This window comes from Oncorhynchus mykiss, chromosome 12 (assembly GCF_013265735.2).
Source record: "Oncorhynchus mykiss isolate Arlee chromosome 12, USDA_OmykA_1.1, whole genome shotgun sequence".
NCBI classification, from domain to species: domain Eukaryota; kingdom Metazoa; phylum Chordata; class Actinopteri; order Salmoniformes; family Salmonidae; genus Oncorhynchus; species Oncorhynchus mykiss.
In genome coordinates, this window is record NC_048576.1 from 15,085,917 (window position 1) to 15,097,710 (window position 11,794).

Genomic DNA, 11,794 nt, shown 5'->3' on the forward strand with positions numbered 1-11,794 from the left:
CCTGGCAGCCAGGCCCAGGTTGGGTTTGACCTTAGTGAAGCGTCTCCTCCTGGTCTGTGAGGTCGTCTGCTGCTTGGACACTTCTGAACATAATTCCACATGAGAGGCGTGTCCAATAACAGTTCCCTCCCCATGTCTGAGAGGCTCCTCCTCTGCAGGTATGGTTTCCTGAGTTGGCGCGTCACTGCTCTGAGGCACTTGGGCAGAAGCTGTGCTCGTGGTGACTCGGACAGAGGCTGTTGTCGTGGTGATTAGGACAGAGGATGTTGTTGTGGTGACTGGGACAGAGGCAGTTGTTGTGGTGACTGGAATACAGGCGGTTGTCCTGGTGAATGGGACATAGGCTGTCGTTGTGGTGACTCGGACAGAGGCTGTTGTCGTAGTGACTGGGACAGAGGCTATTTTTGTTGTCCTGGTGACAGGGACAGAGGCTGTCGTTGTGGTGACAGGGACAGAGGCTGTTGTCGTGGTGATTGGGACAGACGCTGTTGTTGTGGTGACTGGAATACAGGCATTTGTCCTGGTGAATGGGAGAGGATGTTGTTGTGGTGACTGGGACAGAGGCTGTTGTCGTAGTGACTGGGACAGAGGCTATTTTGGTGACAGGGACAGAGGCTGTTGTTGTGGTGACAGGGACAGAGGCTGTTGTTGTGGTGACAGGGACAGAGGCTGTTGTCGTGGTGATTGGGACAGAGGATGTTGTCGTGGTGACTGGGACAGAGGACGTTGTTGTGGTGATTGGGACAGAGGCTGTTGTCGTGGTGACTGGGACAGAGGCTGTTGTTGTGGTGACTGGAATACATGCGGTTGTACTGGTGACTGGGACAAAGGCTGTCGTTGTGGTGAATGGGACAGAGGTTGTTGTCGTAGTGACTGGGACAGAGGCTATTTTTGTTGTCCTGGTGACAGGGACAGAGGCTGTCGTTGTGGTGACAGGGACAGAGGCTGTCGTTGTGGTGACTGGGACAGAGGCTATTTTTGTTGTCCTGGTGACAGGGACAGAGGCTGTCGTTGTGGTGACAGGGACAGAGGCTGTTGTCGTGGTGATTAGGACAGAGGCTATCGTTGTGGTGACTGGGACAGAGGCTGTTGTTGTGGTGACTGGAACAGAGGCTGTCATTGTGGTGACTGGGACAGAGGCTGTTGTCGTGGTGATTAGGACAGAGGATGTTGTTGTGGTGACTGGGACAGAGGCAGTTGTTGTGGTGACTGGGACAGAGGCTGTCGTTGTGGTGACTGGGACAGAGGCTGTCGTTGTGGTGACTGGGACAGAGGCTGTCGTTGTGGTGACTGGGACAGAGGCTGTTGTCGTGGTGATTAGGACAGAGGATGTTGTCCTGGTGACCCAGACAGAGGATGTTGTTGTGGTGACTGGGAAAGAGGCTGTCGTTGTGGTGACTGGAATACATGCGGTTGTCCTGGTGACTGGGACAGAGGCTGTCGTTGTGGTGACAGGGACAGAGGCTGTCGTTGTGGTGACAGGGACAGAGGCTGTCGTTGTGGTGACTGGGACAGAGGTTGTTGTCGTAGTGACTGGGACAGAGGCTATTTTGGTGACTGGGACAGAGGCTGTCGTTGTGGTGACTGGGACAGAGGTTGTTGTCGTAGTGACTCGGACAGAGGTTGTTGTCGTAGTGACTCGGACAGAGGCTATTTTGGTGACTGGGACAGAGGCTGTTGTCTTGGTGATTAGGACAGAGGATGTTGTCCTGGTGACTTGGACAGAGGCTATTTTGGTGACTGGGACAGAGGCTGTTGTCATAGTGACTGGGACAGAGGCTATTTTGGTGACAGGGACAGAGGCTGTTGTTGTGGTGACAGGGACAGAGGCTGTTGTCGTGGTGATTGGGACAGAGGCAGTTGTTGTGGTGACTGGAATACAGGCAGTTGTTCTGGTGACTGGGACAGAGGATGTTGTTCTGGTGACTGGGACAGAGGCTGTTGTCGTAGTGACTGGGACAGAGGCTATTTTGGTGACAGGGACAGAGGCTGTTGTTGTGGTGACAGGGACAGAGGCTGTCGTTGTGGTGACAGGGACAGAAGCTGTTGTCGTAGTGACTGGGACAGAGGCTATTTTTGTTGTCCTGGTGACAGGGACAGAGGCTGTCGTTGTGGTGACAGGGACAGATGCTATTTTTGTTGTCCTGGTGACTGGGACAGAGGATGTTGTTGTGGTGACAGGGACAGAGGCTGTCGTTGTGGTGACTGGGATAGAGGCTATTTTTGTTGTCGTGGTGACTGGGACAGATGTGGTTGTTGTCATAGCGACTGCAACATAGGCTGATATCGTGGAGACTGGGATAGAGGCTGTTGACGTGGCAACAGGGACAGAATCCTCAGCAGTCAGTGATGCCTCAGTGACCCAAAGGTCAGGGGTCAGAGATTCAGAAGGAGTGGTGCTAGTTTGTGATTGGTCAGCGGGCTGTGATGACATCTGGTACTGTTGTTCCTCACCTGAACATCCTTCAGTGATGAAATCATCTGCTCCTGCAGTGCAGGCCTCAGCAGCCTGAGACAACTGGGTGAGGTTGCCGATGGCCAGTAAGGTTCTAGCTTCCTCGTTGTAGCTCTCCTCAGACACTAGAACACAGAGAAGAGACTGTTTAACGTTCTATAGTTAGTGCTGAGAGGTAGATCAGATACTAGAACACAGACCGAGGAGAAGAGAAGAGACTGTTTAATTAACACTCTATAGTTAGTGGATAGAGGGAGAAAGGTTTTTGACTGTTTTACTTAAGAGGATGCAATAGATATCAGCTCTTGAAATGACCAACCAACCTTCCATGTTATCTGGAGACAGGAAGTCAATTACATCCTAGACTGAAGAAAACAAAAAAACATTAGTCCTCATAAGAGATCCACAATCTGGAGCAAAATAGCTGAAGTGCTTGAACCAGGTGGGTGCTTGACCCAGTGACCTCAATATAACACTGAGGTCTTGTGGAAAGTGCTATATAAATCAAATGTGATATTATGACAAAACATAGTATAACAACATGGATGAAGCAGGGATGGTTGTGATGTACAGCGCATTCGAGAAAGTATTCTGACCCCTTGACTTTTTCTACATTTTGTTACGTTACAGCCTTATTCTAAAATGGATAAAAAATATATATAAAACAATCTTCAAACCACACACAATACCCCATAATGACAAAGCAAAAAACAGTATAGGGATAGGGACACCGATCCTACACCGATCCTAAAAAAAATTCTCTCACATTTATTACAAATAATAAACAGAAATACCTTATTTACATAAGTATTCAGACCCTTTGCTATGAAACTCGAAATTGAGCTCAGGTGCATCCTGTTAACATTTATCATCCATGTCAGAGCAAAAACCAAGCCATGAGGTTGAAGGAATTGTCTGTAGAGCTCAGAGACAAGATTGTGTCGAGGCATAAATATGGGGAAGGGTACCAAAACATTTCTGCAGAATTGAAGGTCCCCAAGAACATAGTGGCCTCCATCATTCTTAAATGGAAGAAGTTTGGAACCACCAAGACGTCCTAGAGCTGGCCGCCCGGCCAAACTGAGCAATTGGGGGAGAAGGGCATTGGTCAGGGAGATGACCAAGAATCCGAAGGTTACTCCTACTGAGCTCAAAAGTTCCTCTGCTGAGAAGGGAGAACTTTCCAGAAGGACAACCATCTCTGCAGCACTCCACCAATCAGGCCATTATGGTAGATTGGCCAGACGGAAGCCACTCCTCAGTAAAAGGCACATGACAGCCTGCTTGGAGTAAGCCAAAAAGGACCTAAAGGACTCTCAGACCATGAGAACAAGATTCTCTGGTCTGATGAGACCAAGACTGAACTCTTTGACCTGAATGCCCAGCATCACATCAGGAAGAAACCAGGCACTGCTCATCACCTGGCCAATACCATCCCTACAGTAAAGCATGTTGGTGGCAGCATCATGCTGTGGGGATGTTTTTCAGAAGGGACTGGGAGATTAGTCAGAATCAAGGGAAACATGAACGGAGCAAAGTACAGAGAGATCCTTGATGAAAATCTGCTCCAGAACGGTCCTGCTCTCAGGACCTCAGACTGTGGCGAAGGTTCACCTTCCAACAGGACAACGACCCTAAGCACACAGCCAAGACAACGCAGGAGTGGCTTCAGGACAGGTCTCTGAATGGCCTTGAGTGGCCCAGCCAGAGTCCGGACTTGAACCCGATCAAACATCTCTGGAGAGACCTGGAAATAGCTGTGCAGCAACGCTCCCCAGCCAACCTGACAGACTTTGAGTGGATCTGCAGAGAATAATGGGAGAAACTCCACAAATACAGGTGTGCCAAGCTTGTAGCGTCATACCCAAGAAGACTCGAGGCTGTTTTCGCTGCCAAATGTGCTTTTTAAAAAAATGTTTTTTATTTATTTCACCTTTATTTAACCAGGTAGGCTAGTTGAGAAAAAGTTCTCCATTTACAACTGCGACCTGGCCAAGATAAAGCATAGCAGTGTGAACAGACAACAACACAGAGTTACACATGGAGTAAACAATAAACAAGTCAATAACACAGTAGAAAAAAAGAGTCTATATACATTGTGTGCAAATTCTTCAACAAAGTACTGAGTAAAGGGTCTGAATACTTATGTAAATGTGATATTAAATTTGTAGAACATTTCTAAAAACCTGTTTTGATTTTCATTATGGGGTAGTGTGTGTAGATTGATGATGAAATGTATTTTTAAAATACATTTTAGAATAAGGTTGTAACGTAACATAATGTGGAACATATCAGGGGGTCCGAATACTTTCCAAGGCACTGTATAGGAGGGGTCTTCAACCTTTCCTTGCCATCATACATTAGCAAAAGCACATTTTTTCACGTCTTGTCTTATCATTAGGTGAATGATAATGGCAAGGAGAAGTAATCAACATTTAAAAATTAATAGATTTGGTAGACAATGAAAAACTATTTTGACCTCCCCACATAATAATTGGAAGAGGAGGTATGCTGTAGATTCAAACTCCAACCTTTTAGCTAGAAAAGTAACTCCAGACACATTTCTGCCAGAAGTAGCTTTTTAGCTGGTTAAACAGAGGTTAGCAATGTGCTGGCAAAAAAAAGCTGCTAGCGGCACTTGCCACACTGGTAGCCTATTGACTGGTAGCCTATTGACTGGTAGCCTATTGACTGGTAGCCTATTGACTGGTAGCCTATTGACTGATAGTCTATTGACTGGTAGCCTATTGACTGGTAGCCTATTGACTGGTAGCCTATTAGCAGAGACTTTGAAAAAGCATGTCAGTTACTCCAGTGAGTGTAATTGATTCCAGTGAGTGTAATTGATTCCAGTGAGTGTTATTGACTCCAGTGAGTGTAATTGACTCCAGTGAGTGTAATTGACTCCAGTGAGTGTAACTGACTCCAGTGAGTGTAACTGACTCCAGTGAGTGTAACTGACTCCATTGAGTGTAACTGACTTTAGTGAGTGTAACTGACTCCAGTGAGTGTAATTGACTCCAGTGAGTGTAACTGATTTCCGTGAGTGTAACTGACTCCAGTGAGTGTAACTGACTCCAGTGAGTGTAACTGACTTCAGTGAGTGTAACTGACTCCAGTGAGTGTAATTGACTCCAGTGAGTGTAACTGATTTCCGTGAGTGTAACTGACTTCAGTGAGTGTAACTGACTCCAGTGAGTGTAATTGACTCCAGTGAGTGTAACTGATTTCCGTGAGTGTAACTGACTCCAGTGAGTGTAACTGACTCCAGTGAGTGTAATTGACTCCAGTGAGTGTAACTGACTCCAGTGAGTGTAACTGACTCCAGTGAGTGTAACTGACTTCAGTGAGTATAACTGACTCCAGTGAGTGTAATTGACTCCAGTGAGTGTAACTGATTTCCGTGAGTGTAACTGACTCCAGTGAGTGTAACTGACTCCAGTGAGTGTAACTGACTCCAGTGAGTGTAACTGACTCCAGTGAGTGTAACTGACTTCAGTGAGTGTAACTGACTCCAGTGAGTGTAATTGACTCCAGTGAGTGTAACTGATTTCCGTGAGTGTAACTGACTGCAGTGAGTGTAACTGACTCCAGTGAGTGTAACTGACTCCAGTGAGTGTAATTGACTCCAGTGAGTGTAACTGACTCCAGTGAGTGTAATTGGCTCAATATTAGGAGTTGAGAAATAAAGTTGACATAAGAAAAACATATTCCTAAAAAAATATATATTTAAAAATCCAGTTTATTTATAATATTTTATGTGGACCCCCTGCAGTACCCCCAGTTGAATACTCCTGACATTTTGTCCACACAAGACAGGGCACATGATGACTACTCCCTTTCATTTGTTGTTCAGTGAAATCATCCCATCTGAAGAGTCAATTCATTTAATTAAAGATCAATTTGTGACTAAATAGTTTAGTTTTTTCTATTGGAGGGTTTAATCATTCGCAATTATGTCCACTTATGATAAGGTCAAAGGTTTATGTCTCCATATGATATGGTAAATATATCCAATGCAAGAAACATCTACATTTAAATGGTAGTAATATTAATTTGCATATATTTCCGTTAATTCCCACAGAAAGTTTCCATCTCTGAATATTCCCCAAAATGTGCAACCCTATCCACACCCTTACACTTTTAACATATCTGTGACCAACTGATGCATGGCTGTATTCCCATTCATGCATCAGCAGACACTCAATTAGCCCATGTCAGCAACATTTTTTTTAGATTGGTAAATTAGTCTAGCAGACCCATGAGCCAATGCAGCCCCTCATGATGAGTTCCATTTTTTTTTGGCCCCCACCCCCATCGAAATTGCCTACCCCTAATATAGACATAGTACAGTTGAAGTCTGAAGTTTCCATACACCTTAGCCAACTACATTTAAACTCAGTTTTTCACAATCCCTGACATTTAATCCTAGTAAAAAGTCTGTTTTAGGTCAGTTAGGATCACCACTTTAATTTTAAGAATGTGAAATGTCAGAATAATATTAGAGAGAATTATTTATTTCAGCTTTTATTTATTTCATCACATTCCCAGTGGGTCAGGAGTTTACATGCTACCAAATACTAATTGAGTGTATTGCCTTTAAATTGTTTAACTTGAGTCAAACGTTTCAGGTAGCCATCCACAAGCTTCCCACAAGAAGTTGGGTGAGTTTTGGCCCATTCCTCCTGACAGGGCTGGTGTAACTGAGTCGGGTTAGGAGGCCTCCTTGATCACACACGCTTTTTCAGTTCTGCCCACACATTTTCTACAGGATTAAGGTCAGGGCTTTATGATGGCCACTTCAATACCATGACTTTGTTGTCCTTACGCCATTTTTCCACAACATTGGAAGTATGCTTGGGGTCATTGTCCATTTGGAAGACACATTTGTGACCAAGCTTTAACTTCCTGACTGATGTCTTGATGTCACCTCAATATATCCACATAATTTTCCTACCTCATCATGGTATCTATTTTGTGAAGTGCACCTGTTCCTCCTGCAACAAAGCACCTCCACAACAGGATGCTGCCACCCCCGTGCTTCACGGTTGGGATGGTGTTCTTCGGCTTGCAAGCCTCCCCCTTTTTCCTCCAAACATAACGATGGTCATTATGGCCAAACAGTTCTATTTTTGTTTCATCAGACCAGAGGACATTTCTCAAAAAAGTACAATCTTTATCCCCATGTGCAGTTGCAAACCGTAGCCTGGATTTTTTTATGGCGGTTTTGGAGCAGTGGCTTCTTCCTTGCTGAGCGGCCTTTCAGGTTATGTCAATATAGGACTCGTTTTACTGTGGATATAGATACTTTTGTAACTGTTTCCTCCAGCACCTTCACAAGGCTGTTGTTCTGGGATTGATTTGCACTTTTCGCACCAAAGTGCGTCATCTCTAGGAGACAGAACGCGTCTCCCTCCTGAGCGGTATGACGGCTGCGTGGTCCCATGGTGTTTATACTTGCGTACTATTGTTTGTAGAGATGAACGTGGTACCTTTAGGCATCAATTAGCCTATCAGAAGCTTCTAAAGCCATGACATGATTTTCTGGAATTTTCCAAGCTGTTTAAAGGCACAGTCAACTTAGTGCATGTAAACTTCTGACCCACTGGAATTGTGATACAGTGAATTATAAGTGAAATAATCTGTCTGTAAACAATTGTTGTAAAAATTACTATCATGCACAAAGTAGATGTCCTAACCGACTTGCCAAAACTATAGTTTGTTAACAAGAAATCTGTGAAGTGGTTGAAAAACGAGTTTTAATGACTCCAACCTAAGTGTATGTAAACTTCCGACTTCAACTGTATGTGTTGGAGGTACACTAAGTGCTTCACTTAACCTATCAATTTGCAATAATAATCCTACATTCTCTGCAGAGTCTGTGCTATCAAACATGCATCATGTGTTAGCTTCACAAGATTACATTATCAAGCCTTAATCTCTGAACTAAAGAAAATCAGTGAGACTGAAACCAATCTCACCTTTTCCTTGTTCATCTCCTGTCTCAGCAGTTCTCTGAGCTTCCGGGCCTTGGCCAGCCTCTGCAGGTCCGTTGGGTCATTCAGGAACCTGCTAAGCCTGGACTTCCTTGGTGCCAACCCGGTGAGCCCAACAGACACAGACCTGGCTACCAGAATCTTAGCTCTCTCAGATACTGAGATACCCTCTTCGTGTGAAAGGGAGGATGATGGGACATTCTCTGATGGAGTGAATGGAGCTTTAGTGGCTGGTGTTTTTTTTCGAGAGATCTAATTGGATGCTGCCTTTGTCTTGTTTGGTGAGCTGTGAGGATGTTTCCTCGTCTGCTGCCTGCAGGGTCTGTTGTGACGGGGATGAGTAATCCACTGCCTGCTTCCCCAGTGGGGGGATTGTTGTCTCAGGGGCTGGGGAAGATGGGGCTGGGGGCTGGGTTTGGGCTGTACTTTGGCCTGCCTACTACCTCCAGAGGGCCTCCGCCTTGGGCATCTCATGCCCTGTGGGGGTCCAGCATCTGTCTCGCTGGGGGGCCCCTGGAGCCTCAGGGGCTGAGGTCTCAGTGCCCACTCTCACAGGGGACTTGGAGGTCCGGGAGGGGTAGAGGGTGAGGCCCGGGGTTGCGGCCGCCCGGGGTTTGGCAAGATTTGGCATGAAAGAGAACCTCTTCCTCCTTTGAATTCTGTCTGATTTGATTTGTCCATTTGGGTCTTTATCATCCCTATACCAAAAGACAAAAGGATCAGAAACAATGCTGACAATCAAGGAATACGTGAGCAGCCACACAGTCAGTGGATGGTTGTTGGGAAAGAGGCAAGTTACTCATGTGTATAACCCATGTTAACTTGAACAGTTCTCAATTCTACAACAATTATACATCCTATGAGAGGTTACTAACTTCCAGAACCAGCTCTGACTGCTGGCCAGCAGCAACTAATCATTGACAAATGTTGCTGTAAAAGGGACTATAATACATTTGATTTAATGACAGACTTTTCCTCATTCTCTGGGTGTGGTGGACTCTGTGGAGGTTTCTGGCACTGCAGTAGTGGTGGTGTCCACCTCCTGGCCCCCTGCCTGGGAAGGAGCCTCGGTGGCCTGGGACGATGGAGGAGTGTCTTGGGAGGAGGCTAGGGCTGCTGGGCCTCTGCCCGCCGGCCTGACGTTGGGACGAATACTGATCCTGGATCTGCGGACCATTCTGTCCTACTGCAGAGAGAGACTGTGACACAGATGATGACATGATTGGGTTGGTAAATACATGCACCAGAAAATGTATAGTGAGATACAGACATCTGATAAAGTAATTGCATTATCTTGCCAGCTAGCTAGCATTTGTTATAACAGAATAGTAACGGCGAAAGACGTAAACTCACCCCATTGAGTACAAATGTGCGTAACCAGGCTACAAAGATAACTAATGGTACTGTAGCGACTGTATAATCAGGGTGTGAACTAGGTTTTTATTCAAGCCTTGATCGACATGGTAATGGCTCTATAGTATTGGAGAAAAGTTGAAAAAACGGACCCTCCGTTACATCGTGGCGTGTCATGTTGTAACGTACAGCAGCAATACAGCAACTATTTCTGTCTTACAATCTCTCTCCACCAGGTGTAGCACTTCTCGTATCATTTTAAAACAAGAAATGGACAGTAACGGGGGTAAGGGGGATACCTCGTCATTTTTTGCGTCATTATTGCATGCCATCATCATTCTCAAAGCCTCTGTTTTTCTTCTAATATCACTTTAGCACCGCCCTAAAAACCCGATTCAAATTCGACACAAACCTTCAAGTAGGTATGTAATGACACATTATATAAACTCTTTATAGTGTTTTATTTATATTTTAGAGGCGATAAGGTGATAAATTGGACAGATCGAGTGAAAAAAAAAAAATCCCCACACATCTCTCCTCACTATCACGCATTAGTTTTGCTTCCCCACCCGCAATTTTTACAATTGCCTGCTTGAATTATGCAGAAACGGGAAGCGTTTAGGTTATGTCATTTATTTTGTTTGAAAGGGGAGAAATTGTGCTTTACAATGGTATTGACTTTACAGTTGATCTGGAAGTATTACGTTTTTGGGGCGCTAAAATAAGGGCAATTGTATGGACCAAGGCGATGTACGAGTTTACGTTAGCATGCTATAAATTCTACGCATAGGAAAGCGAATGTAGCAATCTAGCTAATAATAACTTCCTCTTCTCCAAATACATATCATGATCAAATCAAATACAAACCTCGTGATTAAATTCTTTTTTTTTTTAGATATATTCCATATGTTTGACGTTTTATTCCAAGTTTAGCGCTCATGAACACACTACCCCGCCATGATGTTTTCGGTGATGGGGATTATGGGAATAGTAGTTTTGTAACAATATAGAATGACCAAATGTCACAGAGTTTCTAAACCGAGAGGCGCAACATCGTGAGACTTCTGGGAACGCTTGCGATACAGACCATTCTTCTTCGTTGGGGTTAACCGGCGGTAGGCATCAAATGTTAATCAAATCAACTCAAATGTTATTTGTCACATGTGCCGTACACAACAGGTGTAGACCTCCCGAGTGGTGCATTGGTCTAAAGCTCTCAGTGCTAGAGGCGTCACTACAGACACACTGGTTCGAGTCCAGGCTGTATCACAACCAGCCGTGATTGGGAGTCCCATAGGGCAGCGCACAATTGTCCCTGCGTCTTCCGGGTTATGCTGTCATTGTAAATAACACATTTTTCTTAACTGATTTGCCTGGTTAAATAAAATGAAAATAAAGAAAATGAAATGCTTACTTTACAAGCGCTTAACCAACAATGCAGTTTTAGGAAAATAGAGATAAGAAAATATTTACTAAATAAACGTAAGTTTTAGAATTTTTTTTTTTAAGTAACATAATAAAATAACAATAGTGACGCTACAAGGGTTACCGAGTAGATGTAATTAGTCAAGGTAATATTTAGTAGAGGTAATTTGTACATGTAGGTAGGGGTAAAACGACTATGCAGGATAATAAACAGTGAGTAGCCACTCAGTTTTTTATTTTACCTTTATTTAACCAGGTAGGCCAGTTGAGAACAAGTTCTCATTTACAACTGTGACCTGGCCAAGACAAAGCAAAGCAGTGTGACAAAAACAACACAGAGTTACACATGGGATAAACAAACGTACAGTCAACAACACAATAGGAAAATCTGTTTACGTTGTGTGCAAATGAAGTAAGGAGGTAAGGCAATAAATAGGCCATAGTGGCGAAGTAATTACAATTTAGAAATTAACACTGGAGTGATATATGTGCAGATGAGGATGTGCAAGTAGAAATACTGGTGTGCAAAAGAGCAGAAAAACAAATATGGGGATGAGGTAGGTAG

The 11,794-nt window shown here is 44.4% G+C and overlaps 1 protein-coding gene across 2 annotated transcripts; it reads right to left on the bottom strand.

The window, feature by feature from the left end:
• On the bottom strand, positions 1 to 10,780 carry LOC110537026 (mucin-5AC-like). Of its 2 annotated transcripts, XM_036937000.1 has the most exons (5): positions 10,672 to 10,780; positions 9,422 to 9,650; positions 8,437 to 9,149; positions 2,779 to 2,815; positions 1 to 2,580 (listed from the first exon to the last, which is right to left on the bottom strand). In XM_036937000.1, the coding sequence occupies exons 3-5, from the start codon at positions 8,449 to 8,451 to the stop codon at positions 182 to 184; spliced, it is 2,451 nt and encodes an 816-aa protein (XP_036792895.1). In that variant the 5' UTR covers positions 8,452 to 9,149; positions 9,422 to 9,650; positions 10,672 to 10,780; the 3' UTR covers positions 1 to 181. The 2 variants fall into 2 exon arrangements, with proteins under 2 accessions (XP_036792895.1, XP_036792896.1); XM_036937001.1 differs by having other exon boundaries at positions 2,779 to 2,820; positions 8,437 to 9,650.
• Positions 10,781 to 11,794: the final 1,014 nt, after the last annotated feature.

Excerpts from the sequence above, each read along its gene's own strand:
- LOC110537026 (XM_036937000.1), bottom strand. Across the intron at positions 2,581-2,778 it reads GTCTCCAGATAACATGGAAG|TGTCTGAGGAGAGCTACAAC; the intron begins GTTGGTTGGTCA and ends TCTGTGTTCTAG.